Consider the following 18,841-nt stretch of genomic DNA (forward strand, 5'->3'; position numbering starts at 1 on the left):
AATCACTTAGATTGGTGTCATATAAAGTATATCTTCCATACCTCTGATTGTTTAGATGCGATTTTTTATATAAGTATGTAACTCCTCTATCGATGTATGCAGATGTATTCAAAAGCAGTAATCTGTCAAAGTAAAATTTCCAGATGTTCATGAAAGGTATGAAGCCTTCGGCATAGCCGAAGACAGCGCTGCTCTTACTTGTTTTTAAGTAATTTTATGCCGACTTTTTAGGAGGAAGTCAGATATGCGAACAGCAGGCTATCCTTATGGCGCAATGTGGAGCAGCGTGTACTAGAAAGACTATAACTGCCCTTTACGCCTGAAAATCAGATATATGAAAAAAAAGTTGTTCTATGGCTCACCAAGGTACACGTGGTGGCGTACGTGCGAAGCCCAGCGGCTTGACTCTCAACACCGACAACAGCTCTATAGGCATTGCTTCATTCTTTACTATGGGCTTATATGGGAATCTAGATGAAAACTATGTGTACTTTTAATAGTTGTATGCATTTACACTGTATGAAGACTTTGTAAAATAAAAGCGGTTTACCTGGTTCTTTTCTTAATTAAAAATCGGGCACCGGTTGTTTTACAACTTGCAATTTTCCGAATAACTCGAAAACCGGTTTATGGAAAAATGGCATATAATCGAACACCTTACTACTGACGTTTATTACCTACTACAAGAAAAAAAGGATCTTTATTGTTTTAAAGATAAAATTTTTTGCGTTAAATGTCTTCAGTTCTTTCTGTGGCCTATTATATAATTTGGGTGGTCTCGTGATGGCTTTCGTTAGGGGCCTCAGCCCCCCTTGATTCACTTCTGAGTACAACATTGATTTTATGACGAACGGCGAATTGGTTTCACTTCTAGGGATATTAAGAATACAAGGAGTAGGAATGTTAATGATCCCGGAATCCCGGGATTTTCCAGATTTGTAATTTGCACTGATGGCAATAATAGAAACCTTTCCTTTTCTCGACCAGTATTGGCTATATTTATTTTTTTATTTAATAATTAATATTTTTTCATAAATGTCTAGCTCATTATACACACAACACCGTGCGATAGTAAATTTAACACACAACAATCAATATATTCGTGAAACCATGGGTAAAATATTGTAAAACTGCGTTTTTAGTTTTTCACGCTGACGTAAGCAATTCCAAATGATTAAAAAAATCCAGTGAAATGTGGTTAGAGAAGAAGTATGGATATCAAGTTAAAAAAGAAATTCTGTAGAATTTAATCAGACTAAATTTTTTTGTGCATATGGACTGGTAAGTATTGAAAATGTCCTTTTAAAATTTGTTCCTTGAAATTTCGCAATATTTGTTTTTGAAAAAAATATATGTTAAGGACTTATATAAACTCGATAACATCCTCGAATTTCGTCCTTCTAACTTTATCAGCTTAAAAAATTACTTATTCGTCCTTGTGAATCCAAAAAATTTTAATTTTTTTTAATTCTAAAAAATTGCCTTCCTTCTTTCCTTCCATTTATTTGGTACCCATATTTTTAATCTGCAATGTATTGAATTTTATAAATAATTTTTGGAATTAATCATATCTTTGAAATTACAAAGTCCTTTAAATTAAATCCTGACGTCAGAGAGACAAAGTAAAAACGCCACCTTAAATAAAAAAGTACGTTTCAAACCCACTTATTTATTATTATATATTATGGTAGGATGAGTTAGCAGGGGTCGTTGTATCGAATCCCACTGAAAGAAGTCTGATGGGGAAATGTGGTGATTTACGAAATAGCTATCACTTCTATAATTTTTTCAAATTATTGTTGCTTTTCCACAATAGTTTTTCCATTAAAAGCGACCTCAAGCTCAATAAAAATTGTAGAATATAATTGTTATAATGCCATAAAATACAAAAACAAAGTAGGATAGCTTCTCAAACAAATTAGAAGCAATTTTTTCGATTTAAAAAGTAATGAATATCTAAATCCCGGGACTAAACCTGGGATTGTGATAACGACATCCCGAAAATCCCGGGATCGAAAAAAGCCAAAAAATTAACATCCCTAACAAGGAGCCTCTATTAAAGCAACATAATGCGCCTTTCGGTCCAACTGTGCCAACCTCTCAACGCTGGATGAGGGCACCTACGATAATCCATTCTAACATAACCCATTCGATCCCAATCCCATAGTTCAAATTCAAAAGCACTGTTTCAAAGTCACAAGAGTGTGAAATCGTAAGTTGGTATGTAGTATGTACATATGTAAGTGATACCAAAGTAAATGACTAGTTCAAGTGGGGGTGAGCTACTACTTACTAGAGTGAAAGTGTAATCGCATTTGAAATCATTAATGCAGTCGACACAATCATTCGATGAGTACAAATTTAAATTATGTTTGCTTATTTAAGGTTACAGTGATTGTGGCGGTATCTCCTGCTGCAGCTGTCAGCACTGGTGGTACATACATACATACATACGTAAGCCTAATGTTATTCTACTTAGCATTTTCTCCAATTTGCTTTAATTTGGTAAATATGTGGTGGGATAATAGATATGTACTATGGAAGTAGGTTTAAGTGACATTGCCAACACATTCCAAAATAATGCATATGTGGGCACGCACAAATTCATAAGCATGTATATATGTATATCACACACATACATACAAACAAATTAAAATTTCAAAATCAATCAAATGGACATGAATAAATGGGGGATATTCGCTTTTATAGCTTACAAATGTTATAAACAAAAATATATGTGTATATGTAAGTTTGGGTCAGTCCATGTCTACTCGACTAATACACTATGGGTAATTTTAATTAATTATGGCCAAACAAGCAGATAGCTAAAAAACATACATAAGTTTTTTATTGATTGGAATTCGATTTCCCACTATTTTGCAAAAAAAAACCTTAACCCTTGACGGCCGATGGGTCATAAGGTGCCACTTTTTAATTAGTGGTTTTATTGAAAAAGTTTGAATGCAGTTTTTTATAAATATTTATATTGAAGAAAAAAATACAACCTAGTTACAAATGCAATTCATAGAGTGGCTAAATTTAAAAAACAAACTTTGCGAAATTATATTTATTTCAATTGAAAACCTGAATACTCAGAATTTCCTAATTTATCCGCTGAAAAGTTAAAAGGAGTAGCCTTTGCAGCAACAAAATTGTAAACTCTTTTTTAAGTTCTCCCCTCTAAATAGTACACTGATGACAGTATAAGACAGTATAGTATACCTACAAAAAGTGTCATTTTCTCTGATGACGAAAAAAAGCGCAAAATTAAATTTACAGATTAAACCCAAAACTCTTAATTTTACACATTTTTGATAGTCTTGACACGGCCTAATACGGCGAATACTTAAAAGCATTTTCAAGTATAATTTTTAAGAAAAAATAAAAATTAATTAAAGGGTATATCGGAAATATGTATTTTTCACCAAAAAAAAAATCTATAAAAGAAAACAGTTAAAGATCTTTAAAGTATTTACTTTTCTGTTCATTGCCGATAATTTTGGTAATTTTTTAGATAATTATTATGGTTTTTCGAAAATAGTTAAAAATCAGAACACAATATCGATTCCGATATTTCACTCACAGACAATGACTTCGACCACTTGATAAGCAGCTGTCGTTCCATTTACTTTTGTAAGTACGAAAAACGACTTTAGGCCATATAAACTGATCAAATTTTCTACAGTGCAATGGTTGGCTGAATTACTTAAGAACTTTTCAATTATAATGTAACGAAGTTCTGCCAAAGCAAACAATTAATTTTTTTTGCTAAAATTATGCATAATTATAAAATACACAATTTCTCAAAAACTATTATATGTAGTTCCATAAACGGTATTTGTCTCGTTTGTAAGGTGATACCAAAATTCGAAAAATACAAAAATTGCAGAATTTCGAAATTTCAACATTTAGAAATTTAAAAAATTGTAAAAGCTAAAAAATATATTTTTGCTATTTTATTTTATACAGAACCTCTAACTGAACTTAAATGATCCTGAAACTTTTAATGTATATTGATATATAAATTTCTGAACCTTGAAAAAACATTTTTTTTTTGCAAACTCTAAATAAAGTTGGGTTAAACAGTTTTTATTAAATTTAAATTAATTTTTAATTTAGGATTTGCAAAAAACAAATGCAAAGTTCGAAAATTCTTAAAAAACAACACCTTTTTGAAAATTTCAGGACCTTTTAAGGTTAGTTTGAGGTATTGTATAAAAATCCCAAAAATTTACTAAGGGCTTTTACGATATTATAGGTAATGCCTCGTAATCGCATAAACCTCGTAAATAAACCGATTTTACATACATTATGTAAGTTTACGAGATTTTTATGGTTACGAGGCATTTACACATTTATATGAATTGCCCTATTTTAAATTTCAAAATCCTGTAATTTATTTAACCGACTTCAAAAAGAGAAGGAGGCCATCAATTCGTCGGAACGTTATTCTTATTTTTATTTTTTTTAAGTAGTATAAAACTTGGAATCCCCAGGAAATTTTGATCTTTCAAAAAAATTAATTTCTTTGGCAGAACTTTGTTATATGATAAAAGAAAAATTCTGACCAAAATTCATCCAAATCAAAAATGTTCCATTCCAACCATTAGTCTATTTGCTATGGATTCACCCGAACGTACATATTTGTGTGCATGTGTGTGTGTGTGTTGCATGCATCCTTGTTCCCGCAACATTGACAGCAATCAACCAAGACACACATTTAAACAATCTACGAATGCAAAGCTGTCAACGCAGCCCGCAGCCCGCACCCCCGCACACACCAGTCATGGCCTTGCTAGTGGCAATAAATGTTTGAGTGCTTTCACAAACATTTTGAACTTAAATTAAAATCCTTTATTGACATATTAATTTGCACAGCACATAAAGAGAATCAATCAAACGCAAAACAGGCAATTCAGACACCCACACACTTGCAGTCATGAGAAGATTATTTAAACGCAATCTAAATATGTACGAGTATGTTGTTGTTGTTTTTTTTTTATACATAATTATCAGCAGCAGGATGGCATTTAAATTTGTATTTATTTTTGTTATTTGTATTTCTTGTAAATTTTTATTATTCTTACCGCAACCGCCTCGATAAATCCATTTTGTTGATTGTTGTTTAATTAACTGAGATTTGTGAACGAACGTCTTTGCTCAGTTGAACTTTATGTATGTAGATTTAAAATAAAGTGAAATTGAAAATAATTTTTAAAATAATTTTCCACATAAAAGTTTCGTCTTGTTTTTGCATACAAAATATATTCCAATAACTTTCACTGCATTCAATGTACGTGTGTGTGTGTGTGTGTGTGTGTGTGTGTTTGTTTTATAATCCAACTGCTTTACAATCCATTAGTTATACACATACACATATATTTAGACTTGCTTTCAAGGATATCTATATATTTTTAGCACTTTGAAAAAATCCTTAAACGCTTTAGCGTATTAGTGTTTAACAGTAACAGTAAACGAAAATATGCAAATGTGCATTCACAAATGTATATATATATATGCGCACATATGTATGTATTTAGATAAAATTAAATTCACAACCAAAATCCAATTTAACTACATATAGTCCTGCTTGGCGCAAGGACCTTTCTTGCAGCGGGTTCGCGAACGCGAGCGAAAAAAGAAAACACACCCGTTGGACAGGAACGCCAACACGCAACTGATCACATCGCCGGACCAAGCGATCGCACTTAGTGGATACTCGGCATAGCGGCGCGCACGATCAATGGCCCAACCCAACAACGACAACAACAACAACAACAACCACAGCAAGGGGCCCCCAGCCTAAACGAAAGCAACATGGATTGGCTTCCATTCGTCCATACATACATACATACATACATGTGCCTACATACATACGGGCATATATATGAAGCGTCAAAAGCAAGCGCGCCGCCTCAACGCCAGAACGATCTTTAGTCTAAATCCAGCAGCGATCTACATATACATAGGAACAAACATTTGGAGCAATCGGCGTTGGATACGCATACACTTATGCGTTCGGATGTATGTAAGTATGTATGTATGTAGGTGATTGCGCTTCCGCTTCTGGCGCGACGCGCCACAAGTGCCGAACACCATCGGCTGCCACTCAAATATATCTTCATACATATGTACATATATATATGTACGCTTAGTCCACCCAAACACCCACTAGCATTAACCGCGCACACATCTATAATACCATACTCACACATACACATGTATGGTCCGAAACCGAATACAGATGGCAACACTAGGAACAGCCATGGGCCACCACCACCACAACTCTACGTGGAACTGGACGGATATTATTTGATAACACAATTCTACACTTCGTTCGAATAAATATATTCAGCTGCCCATTGTTTTGTAGTGATTATTATAAGTATTATTATTTGTTTTTCTTTCTTTTGATACTCTTATCCATACATTAAATTCGCCTTGTACATATTTTCTGTAATTTTACTCTTTTTTTAATGAGTAGTTAGTTACTTGAAGCAAAATGTTTTCGCTTTAATTATTTCAAAGTTTATCACTGCGCGCCGTTTTTACAAAACATGCGTTACATAAGCACAAACACATGCAACACAATTTGCACTAAAGGACACAAACACTTGCAACAAGTTTGTATGTACAGAGGCGTACATTTGTTCTAGTTTTGACTTATATAAGTAAGCACATATGTAAATACTCGTACAAGTGTATAACTATGTAAATAAGTATAAATGACTAAGTCGCTTGCTCGCAGCAGTCTCTCGATCGTGTGTACATACTTATAGAATTTTTTGCGCGCCTTCAATTCCGAATTGCAACTTTTACTGCTGTTACAAAAATATCACAGATAATGGCATACATACACATACATACATACATACAAACATAAAAACCAAGCCACAAAAGTATGCGAATTTGACTGCTACTCAGATGGTGCTAAGTCAAAAAGATACAAAATCTGGCAGTTTACTGAATGAGGCAGCGGCGAGCCACGCGCATCCGTCGCACGATCGAGCTGCAGTGCACACGTTGTGTTGTGTGAATAACGCCCGGCAGGTTTGGCAAATATTTAGCCATACAGCGTTGGAGCAGCATGTAGCCGCTAGTTTTCGACTACACGAGACATGAGGCACTTAGCACATACTTGGACCCACATGCTTACATATATGTATTTACATATACTATCTATTTCGCCAGTCAGCCCAGACAATTGCCGCACAGTGATCATCTGCATCGCATGTTGTTCGCACTTGTTGTTTGATTGCTTTTTCGCTGAAGAAGCGCTCATGTTGCGCGTTGTGCTTTGCTGACTTATGCTCTTACATTTATGTACATACATATGTATGTAGATATATATATATATATGTGTATTTTGCACTCTCATTTGATTGCGATCGATACTCTCGGCGGTGAGTTAGAGATCATGATTTTCATTGTGATTTAAAAGGCGGGAAATATTAAGGTGATGTCGAATGAGGTGATGCGACATAAATCTGATGCGGTGATGTGATGTTGATGTTGATTTCTCAATGAAATCGATGGTTTCTGTTACACATACAATATTTTAGTGTTTACGACGAGCTACGGGCCACAGCTTCCAATTTGTTATCTTAATTATCTGAACCAGCTGTGCCCAGCGCAGGGCACTTGCTTATGGAGGATGACTTGACGCGGCTGCGACATCAAGAATTTGTATGAGTTTGACATAAAATAAGAGGAAGAACCTTATCTGTCAGTTTTACGCCGACTCCGAACGGCGATTGTATTTTTATGAGAACCTGTTTTTCATGGCAGAAATACACTCGGAGGTTTGCCATTGCCTGCCGAGCGCGACGACTGTTAAGAAATAACTTTTCCTTTTCCTTCATTTTTGGTATTAGTCGGAAACCGGGCTTTTGTTAGGTTAACCACCAAGCCATGCGCCTTATATCTCGGTTTGGTTGTGAAAAAGAACAGTAAATTGAATTTTTATGAATAGACTATGGTGAATTAAAAAAAATATGGCACGGAATTTGTGTGACACTTTGTGCTACGCAGAGGTTTAATTAGTGATAGAACGATACGAGTAACGAGTACAGAATATCGATACTTTTCATGAGTACTGAGTAGTATCGAGGAATCGATACTTTTCGACAAGTACTGAGTAAATATCGCGAATACCAAAAAGTATCGACGTTTAAAAAACTTGTTTAGGTAAAATAAAAATGTTTAAAAATTACCCCATGGGCATAACGCTCATTTACTTCAATACTGTCATAACTCAAAAAACCGCAAAATTAATATACATTTATTTTGTTTTGGTGAGCTACTGGTAATCGCTATGAAAGTTTTATACAACATAGAAGAAGAGGTAGCACTTCTTAAATAATTGGGAAACGAATCTCTTGCATACCTTCCATAACACAGGCCCACACAATAAAGTGGTATTTTCTTTAAACTAGACCCACATATCGACATGTATTGAGGTCCATTTGACTCGTACACTTCCCAAATTAGGAGTTAATTGCGAAAATAGTGAAAAAATGGCAAAAACGAGTCAAACTGCCTCAGATTCGGATTCAGTGGGTTGAAATACGTGGCGGAAAGTGGGTCTAGTTAAAAGCACACACACATTTTTTTTTTGTGGCGGTGTAAGGAATGGTCCTAATCCATTGGTCTTAGGCTCGATAACTTGAAAATTCTCCAGAATAACGGAGCCTTCATTTTCCAATGTATTCTACCTTGGTTTTAAATTCGAAATCCAGCCCGCTTTCGAAGAAAATTTTTGTGAAAGGTAGCTTATCTTTCCTTTATACAAGGCTTTAGTTCAGCGATGGGTAGAGAGAGCTTTTACTCTGCTCGCGCCTATACAAAATGTATAGAAAGCTTAAGAGAGCCTTGCCCGCGTGCAAGGCGGTGGCCATCAGTGCTTTAGTTGCTTTTAAAAGCTTCAAATAAACATTTTTTTTGCTATAAACATTTATTTTACGCTTTTAAACTTATTGCAAGTTCTTTTCCAAAACTCCGTTAGAAATGCTTGTTAGATCTGACTTCAGCTATTAAAAGTAATGTCTATTCAATTTACAAAAAGAAAGAGGTCATATGTATATTTAAACAAAGCAATCTGATTTTTGTTAACTTTTCGCGTTTGCCCTAAAAATACTTGGAAGTACGAGTATTATCGACACTTTTTTGCAAATATGAGTACTGGCATCGATTCTTTTTTAGAGTATTATAAATGAGTACTAGTATCGATACTTTTCTAAAAAGTTCTATCACTAGGTTTAATTCTAAGGCAAAAACTAAGCCTAAGATAAATGCTAAGAGAAAAACAAAGGCAAAGACGAATACGAATAAGAATCCGAAGAGGAACGCGAAAACACGAAATACGAAGACAAAGACCAAACGAAATGAAGCAGAGGCAAAGGCTAAGACGAATATGAAGATGAAAAGAAGTCGAAGACAACTACAAAGACAAAAATGAATCGAGGACGAACATCACGACCAAAATTAAATCGAAAAATATTAATTCGATTGCCAGAATGAAGATAAGACGATTGAAAACTCGAATTCGGAAACGAATACGAAGCCGAATATAAAATCGTGCTTGGCGACTTCAATGCCAAGGAGCGCAAGGAAGCGATCTTCTCGAACTATGGTCAGAAAACTCAGCCTTTACGTCGAACCTACCAGTAACGGACCAAGGCTTAAGACTTCAGCGGATCCCGAAACATGGTAGTATGCTGTACCAGGTTCAAGCATAAAAAGATCAATTAAACTACATCGCTGTCTCAAGATCGAAATACGAGAAAACGAATCGATCATGCTGTAATAGACGAAAAGCAGGCACCCAGGGTTTTAGATACACGCATGGGCGTAGCCAGGTAGGGGCAGGGGGGTGATCGAGCCCCCCCTAACCTTCAAATTTTCCTTATATATATATATAAAATAGTACCCCGAAATGCCAGCTTAATAGGGTCGAGCCCCCCCTAAATTTCATTCTGGCTACGCCGATGGATACACGTATACTTCGAGGCCCAACATCGACTCGGACCACAATCTTGTTGCAGCCAAGATACGCACCCGCTTCTTTGCAGCAAAAAAAATGTGCTCCAAAAATGCAAGGAAAGCCTAACGTCGAAAAGCTGCAGTCACAAGAGCCGGCTTTCTGAGAATACTCTTCAACAAACCGATATATGCGAGCAGGGGAACCACATTTATGCCGCCGAAGAAATAGTTAGATTTCAGCGAGCCCGAAAGAAGAACTATGTATGTAGTACGATGAGGAGTGTCAAGAAACTGCAGAGAAAAAAGATGCCGCCTACAAGGCCACAGGCGATTGGGCGTAAGAACAAAAATAGCAACACAGGGACTGATGTAAGGATGTACTTAAATTACGGAGGGAACACTTTTTCACCCTACTGAATGTTAGTAACACGGAAAGTTGTGGATAAGACGAACCGGAGCCCCCAGTTAATGATGACGGAGTCGAATAGCAATAACGCGGCTGAAAAACAAAAAAGCTGCTGGAGCTGACAGCCTGCCAGCTGAGCTATTCAAGTATGCCGGCGAGGAGTTGACACCCACGTCACTATTGACATTTATAATTTGGAGGAAATTGAGAATTAAGTTTACATGGAAACCAGCATTACCACCGATAAGGGCAGCATGGAAACTCAACGCAGAATGACTCTTGCCAACAAGTGCTCCTTTGGACTGAGTAGGCAATTCAGGAGTAAAGTCCGCTGTCGACGTACGAAAACCACTCTACAAGTCACTCATCATGCCCGTGCTGGTATATGGCGTATGGACACCGACGCTGCAGCTCTGAAAGTATTCAACTCGGTACCCGAGTATGTCAGACCTGATTGTACTCTCAACATAGCTTTTCTTAAACCTAATTTAATAATAATCATAATAGATTGGCGCTTACACATATGTTAGTGTTTGGCTGAGCCTCCCTCTCTCTAATTTACTAGTTCAAATATAGTTCGATTTAAAATCTGTTTGCTGTTTTGAAAACTACATTATATTAGCTACAATGCTACGTATGACAATTTTGGAAAAATTGCTACTATCTGGAAAGTCATAAATTTGAAAATTCGTGAAAAATGTACCAAATAGTAACTTTAGTTTTATTAAAGACTGGCTACGCCATTCGCTTTAGCTGCTTATTCTACATAAGGTTGAATATCTTTTGTTTTTTTCTTGTGCAATATGAATGTTTTCCCATATAAAGATCTAAACCTATTGTAAATCAGTCTTTTTTAAAATCGCGGATTTCGGAGTAACTCATTCAGTTTTTGCACTTTGATCCGATTTTCAGGAAGATTTTAAATACTTAAGCAAAACGTATGGAGAAAATAAGGCAGCAAATTTTAAATTTTCAGCTTCCTTTTGAGAGAAACGACAATATTTACACCTGCAGACGTAATTTTTAAGTACATATAACTTTAATATTTCCGAGAGTGGTAAGCAGAAAACAAGAATAACCACTTCATTTCATCCACTTCCCATTTGTTTTGCGCGTTATAGACGTTAAGTCTTCCCTATATTTAATATTTCAATTTTGCTAAAATAAGAAGGAGTGCAAAGTTAGTTTTATCGAAATGGGACGAAATTTAACAAGTTCGCCCACAAGGGTGAATGCCATGCCATGGGTGCATCTTTACCACACCTTATACGTAATTCGCTATTCCTAAGAAAAATTACATCCATATTTCAAGTCGCAACATTGTGCGGCTGCACCAGAAATACCTGGGTTAATATGTACTATGTAAGATTTCCACGATGTTGGTGGCGTCATTTTACATCCTACAAATTCTAGCTAAGCCAATAAAAAGAAATTGCAAAATCCCCGAACCCATTAGTACATAGAAAATACATACATACATAGTAGCTTAACAAATCACAATTCGTTTCTAAGTATGTATGCACATACCAAGATTCATATGTATGTATGTTCTCATAAACTGATAACAGTTGGATTTCTAAAGATTTCATGTGCATTAGCTTCAATCCAATTTGCAAAATGCCCAACACCACCCTGTAGGAAATGTATCCAACTATATATAAGCTAAGTTTAAGTTGATTAGGAAGGAGCTAAAAGTCACTATCATCTGTATATTTTCTTTGACGAAAGCTAACTATAGTTCTATGGCGATGGCCGCAAAATAGTCAAGGGCGGTTATCTCTGCATTTGATGTAACTAATTTTTAACTAACTACTTTTGGCCATAAAATATCAATAAGAAAAATAAAATTTTTTTTTTGTTTATACCTTTTATTTGTTTACTTTATTTATTTTATTAAATTTCATATTTATTTACATATGCTGCTGTAGGTGGTCCCATATTCGAACTCCGTCAGACATAACTTCAAAATGTTAATATGAGATTTCGATCTTCCTATTATTTGTCCTCAACTCAAGAAAGATTTGCGAAGTGCAGGTTATTTAAATAGAAACGCGTTTAAAAAAAATAATCTCCTGCATTACTTGTCAACTATTTTCAAGTTTTAGTAGCTAACTACAAGTTATATATTTTGTAGGGATCCCGCAAAAAAGCTAACTACAAGTGGCTTATTTTTTATCAATTGATATTTTTTTCTGCAGAGCAGTGTTTCAATGGTAAATATGTATGTACATATGTGTGTCATATTGTTGTATGTATCTATGTATGTACTTGAAAAGAAGAGTATCTACGAAATTGCACCATCACGAGCTGATAATCTTTGAGGAACTCATGCTGGGATAGTTCAAAGACGAATTTCCGCCCAACTAAAATAAATGCATTCATAAAAAAAAAACAAAAATCTGAAAAGAACTTACTAAAATAACGCTAAAAAAAAGTGTAAAAATGAGGCAGAATAAATACCAATGCAATTCGAAGTTGTGTTTGCACCAGCGGCGGGCAACGTACCACATTTACATACTTGGTACATTTTCCCCGCGAGTGCTGACAACGCGCTAAGGGCACCACTAATTATGCACACATGTGACTTCGACGACAATGCACAGTTGGAGTCTTTCCTTGGAAAAAAATGAGCTGCCGCCCCGGCAATTAATGTTAAAAATAATCAAAAATCCATAAGAAAACAACAAAATGACAAAATAAACAGACCGAGTTACTAGGCTGTTTGACGGCTTCCTGATGATATTCCCCAAAAAGATGGATGAGTGAATGTGTCAAGTCACAACAACAACTTCTAAAGAATATGCAAAGGATTGAACTGGGAAATGAACTGAAGGATTCTTCTGTTGCGCCTTATACATACTTATTGGCAGACATGTGTTGCACGCAGTTCTATATACGGCTGCGCATAACCTCTGCTTCTTGATTGAGCGCCACATGTGAGAACTTATGTAGCTCGCAGTCCATGTGGGAGAATTTCGGAATTATAATGACGTTCGTGCAAGTGTTCTGCATGTCATTATGAACCGTTTAAATGTGCATTTTTTTCTTGCAATAAGTTAGTTGGTATGCATTCTATCGGTATTGGGAACCAAGAACAAAAGATGTGATCGAAACTGAATTTCGGTCTCGTAATTTTGTTCCCAGAAGCGCTTCAGAACCAAAACCAAAATTAGAACAAAACTGTCTATAACGTGTTCTCAATGAGGATTATATAAGAACAAAAAACTTTCGGGAACATTTCTAAGAGAACTGAGTGGAAACAAGAGTCTGCGGAACGCTTTGGGAAAGAACTAAACGGGAACAAAAGGTTAAGAAACTTTCTCTCGAATAACACTTTAGGAACTCCTGTCTCAGAAACTTTCTGACAGAACGAAAGGGGATAAAATCTTCTCTGAACTATCCGCAAATTATATTAAAATTAATCTAAAACGGCAATGAGCAATGCCTTGCCCGCGGGCAAAGCTCTGTTAAGCTTTCTATATATCTTGTATAGGCGCGCGTAGAATAAAAGCTCTCTCTGCCCATCGCCGATCTAAAAGGAACTGAAAGATATTTATTTCAATATTGTTATTGCGTTTTGTACCACGATTATATTTTATAAGAAAAAAATAGAAAAACTGAACTGAGAGATACCTATACAAACTAAGTCAACGAAAGACTTAAAACGCGAACTTTTCTTGCACAGAAAATTAAAAGTTATCCCAGTTCACCCTAATGAAAAACGTTATGGAATTTGAAATGAATTAACAATCGTGGTTCTCAAAGAAACTATTTTATATTCCAACATGCAGACGTCCATCTTATTCTTTACGTTAAGTTCTCTAAACATTTTTTTCTCGTTTTTCCCCTAGCAGAATGTTCCCCAGACATTTGTTCTTATTTGATCCTCTTTGAAAACGTTCTCGATACTTTCGTTCTCATTTCGTTCTCATTAGAAACCTTTTCGAAAGTTTCGCTATCATTCTGTTGTTCTCGAGAGTTTTGTTCGCATTTTGTTCTTTACCGAAACGTTCCCGCACCTTTTTTTTCTCATTTTGTTCTTGAATGAACTGCTCTCAATACTTTTCCCCCCTTTGAGTGCTTTCGTGGGAACGTTCTTGATATTACATTTTGTTCTCATCCAGAACTAAACCAAAACTGGAACGCGTTCTCGGTCCTTGATCGGTAGGGTCTCTCTTGCAAATAACGCTAGTTATTCAAACCAAGTGTAGACAGGTCCTTCTACAATTGGTGTTTCCATTATATTAGTGTGTGCCCATGGGACAATATTGGCCCCCTTATATATAGAAATGTTAAGCCAGTTACTTTAGCTTTAAAACGACGTTAAGATGATGTCCCTACGATGCGCAGAACCTGAAATATAACGATTTGAAGTAGTACACGATTAGTCAGAATCACGAAAAAATTCAAACTTTGACAGATCGTATCTCCGAAGAAAAACAAAAACATGTATAGAACCCATAAAAAAAAATGTGAAGCCAATCGGAAGTGTGGCGCCAAATTTGGTGTCCGATATGAAAAAGAATGTCTCATATATGGAGATAAAAAACGTCAAACCAAAATTTTATTACAAGGAATGTATATTTGACATTTGTTTCCGTGAAGAGCTTACACTTGGCTATGCTTTAATTGAAATTGTTAGTATAAAATTTATTGAATTTAGAAGCTTCCTGGCGGCATATAATTTATTTCATGGAGAAATTTCTGTTTAATTCTTTTTAGTAGTTAAATTAATAACTTATAATAGATTGGCGCTTATACAATATGTAAGTATTTGGCCGACCTTCTCCTCCGACTTGTGGTGTGCGCCTTGTTGTAGTCAAACAAAGACAGTGTTTTTCCTTTTATATTACTGGACTCTGACCGCCTAACGCTTTTTTTCAAAGTGGCAACTATAGCATTTTTCAAACTATGTACATATACATATAAACGCAGACGAAAAATATACAGAACTATTAATACATCCCAGCAAACATTTGGAGTCATAAATGAGTCTTTAAGGAGTCCTATTTCGGAGCTATTACGCTCATAATGAGCTCATTTAAGAGTCCGATATGAGTGTGTTTCCCTTCCTACGAATGTCGACTTATATGAGCTTAAATTCATACATCAAATGAGCCTCAATATGAGTCATATTGGACTCTTATTGGCCTCATATACGGCTCATTTTGGACTCTTTTAAAACAAGTTTTGGCCTCATATATGACTCTGAAGGGTCTCAACCTTATCGGCCTCATAAATTGCTACATTCGGACTCTTATTTTAGGTTGCTCTTTGAGTCTTATTCAACTCACTATATTTGCAAAGGCATTCCGCAAAAAGTCCTTGCAAATAACATACATACATACTTACATGCATATACACATTCCAACATGCATTCAATAGCAGCAGCTGAAGCTAAATTTTGTTCATTTTTTGTTTTCTAATTATTTTCAATTTCTGTATAAACAAGTTTAGATATAAATTTCAAATCTTTATTGTTTTTATATTGGCGCAAGGTGCTGGCTCATAACTTGGCTCATATATGAATCCTAAAAGATTCATATAAGAGTAAACAATTTTTTGTTTTTGAAACTCATATTTCTTACCTACCTAGGACACCTTTCGGACTCATATAGTCTGAACGCTCAGAATATGTTTGCGGGGATACGTCGTTTAAAGTACAATACACTCATATTTCACAATGGCTGTCATTTTTTAAAAGCAATCGCATTTCTGGCTGGTATATTTCAGGACGAATGGCTAAGGCTTGAGCCAAGAGCTTCGGTGAGCAAATCCAATTTTTGGCAAAAAATGTCAGTTACGCGGTTTTGCAGAAAAACGATATGCGGTTTTGTACTTTAAACGACGAATAGTAATTTGTAATAAATACTCGTACTTAAATATTTCTACTCAAAAATAAATATTTATGTACCAACAAAGTCAATTGACTCTTTCCTAATTACCATGAGCATGAGCAAAATATTTTATTAATAAACCAAGCTCAAAACTGTCCTCTTTTTCAAATTATATGCACATTTTCGTTATCAACGATTTCGTTATATACGATTATAAGCCCTCTCATATAACACATATTTACATAAACATCTAAACGCATTTGTGTGTATGTATGTAGACTTGTGCATAAAGCAAGAGTTCCGCTTCCGCTAAAAAAAAATGTTCTTATCATTTAATTCACAAATGAAATTTAATATTTAAATGTGTTTTCAATTGGCTGGCAAACAAATGCAAACAAATCCATGGAACTAAGTTTCAAATTCCTTTTTCATTCATAAAATTTACATTCGTGCTTATGCACATATGTACATATCTATTTATCTTATATATTATATTCATTTACGTACTCATGCATTCATATGTACATAGCTGTAAAATTGTGATTCATTTGTGAAATGCATCATTGCAAGCGTGGATCTTCACTAGTTCTGTGCTGATATGCAAACATGTACATATGTACATAAGTAAATAGTTATATACTATGCACACTTAACTCGTGAAACAGTTTACTAAAAATAAATGTCTGGGTTGCAGTTACAGTCGCACGGATATACTCAATCCCGACTCTTGCGTCCCCGTTCGAGCACTCTGAGCGGCGTGAATAATTCACGTGCGAGATGCGGTACCCAATACGAGTAAAGCCTTGGGTAATGGCAGAAAGAGAGAGAGCTTCGGTGGGTCACGACTTATTCGGTTTAAGGGCTTCCTGAAGTCTTCAGCTTTGTTAACCAGTAGACGAGCATGCGAGCGGGCGTCTGTCTTGGAGCAAGAAACCAGCACCCTTCCAGCAATGGGTTGTGCGCTGGGTTTTGTACCTACCACGTCAAAACCACTTCCAGTGAAGAACTTCAGAAAAGCATCGGATGAGACCCCCCTCCCTTTTGATGACGACCATAGCACACGATTTAAAGGCATGCACCTGGAAAGCCCTAACCCTTAATGAGGAAGGTGCCTCTGCCCGGCTAGTTGATGTTAATGCCTCTGGCCGGCTGGTTGTTGTGCAATAAGATGAGAGAGGCCGAAGTACTAACGTGAATTCCGCCTGAAATTTTTGCAGAGAGTTAGGCGAATTACGGAAGGTTCCAAAGCCGGGCGAAATCCTGTAAGAACAATCACTGCAACCTAGTGACTCATGCCCAGAACTTACTTAAATTGTGGAGGGAACACTTTTTCACCCTATTGAATGACACCAGCACAAAAAGTTGTGGAGAAAGCGATTCCGAGCTCCAGTCGATGACGCTGGAGTCGATGTCCAAACGTTTGAAAAACAACAAAGCTGCTGATAAGATGCATGCATCAACTCTTATGCCGAAAATGGTCAGATGAACGCATGCCCGACAACTGGAATTTAAGTGTGTTTTGCAGAATCTACAAGAAAGGCGACCCCGACATACGCACCAACTACCGCGGCATCAGCCTTCTAAGCATAGGTTACAAGGCTTATCGAGCGTATTGTGTGAAAGACTGTAGCCCACTGTCAACGAACTGATTGGATCTTATCAGTGTGGCTTTAGACCTGGTAAATCCACCATAGACCGGGTATTCCTCTTACACCAAATCTTGGAGAAGACCTGCGAGAATAGGATCGACACGCAACATCAATTTGTCGATTTGAAAGCCGCTTTCGATAACACGAAAAGAAGTTGTGTTTATAGGTTTGTTCGTCGAGCAAAAAATTTGTACGAATTTGTACGAATTACCACGATTTTTGCCCAAATCGCGTTCGTGCAGACCAAAAAATTATCCAACACTCAAAAATTGTGAGAGCAAAGTGACAGTTCTCTTGGAGAGAAGTTGCAAATTCTTGCTGGAAAAAATTTTGCCAGCAAGAATTTGCAAACACGAAAAACATGTGGTTGTGGCGCATGGTTGCATTTTTGTCTACAATAATTTGAATAAATTAGTTCGTTAAATTTAAAAATTTATAAACACGAGCGATTTTTTTATGAAAAAAGGAAGTAAATAATTGTTGATATAATTAATTTAGTTAATTCCAATGATTTGAACTTAATTCGGCTGAAAAAAATGGTATTCGCAATCGGAATGCAATTGCAACCAGAGTCGATTTAAGAAACCCGACAGCTAGTACGATGAAGAAATTGAAATGTATGTTAAAGAAAGTCAGAACAACAAGAAATATACATGTATAACCTGTTTTTGGCCATCCGAAAGAATTTTAAAAATTCTATAAAAATTTTTTATGTTTGAAATGCAACCGTGGACGCCAGCTGGCAGCGAAACTTGCAAATTCCTGCAAATTTGCGTTCGTGCAGAAATTTGCAAGTTTCTCAATATGAGAGAGAATTTGAGAGAATTTTTTCTTACTCTCTGATATTTTGAGTGTTGGATAATTCTTGCTGGATTTTCGACGAACAAACCTTATGCCGCGATGTCAGAATTTGGTATCCCCGCCAAACTAATACGGCTGTGTAAAATGACGTTAAGCATAATCATCAG

The 18,841-nt window shown here is 36.0% G+C and overlaps 1 protein-coding gene across 5 annotated transcripts in view; it reads right to left on the reverse strand.

Annotated features, from left to right (window-relative positions):
• The window catches only part of Ppn (proteoglycan-like sulfated glycoprotein papilin), a 72,601-nt gene extending 66,916 nt beyond the window's left edge, over nucleotides 1–5,685 (reverse strand). For all 5 annotated transcript variants that reach the window (XM_017622639.1, XM_017622616.1, XM_017622621.1 and 2 more), the window contains exon 1: nucleotides 5,088–5,685. In XM_017622639.1, coding sequence (XP_017478128.1) covers nucleotides 5,088–5,110 — 23 coding nt within the window. In that variant the 5' untranslated portion in view covers nucleotides 5,111–5,685. The remainder of the gene's footprint in view (nucleotides 1–5,087) is intronic.
• Nucleotides 5,686–18,841: the final 13,156 nt, after the last annotated feature.

The sequence above is a fragment of the Rhagoletis zephyria genome, unplaced genomic scaffold (assembly GCF_001687245.7).
Source record: "Rhagoletis zephyria isolate East Lansing unplaced genomic scaffold, Rhagoletis_zephyria_1.1 Rzeph_scaffold_00048, whole genome shotgun sequence".
In the NCBI taxonomy this organism is placed as follows: Eukaryota; Metazoa; Arthropoda; class Insecta; order Diptera; family Tephritidae; genus Rhagoletis; species Rhagoletis zephyria.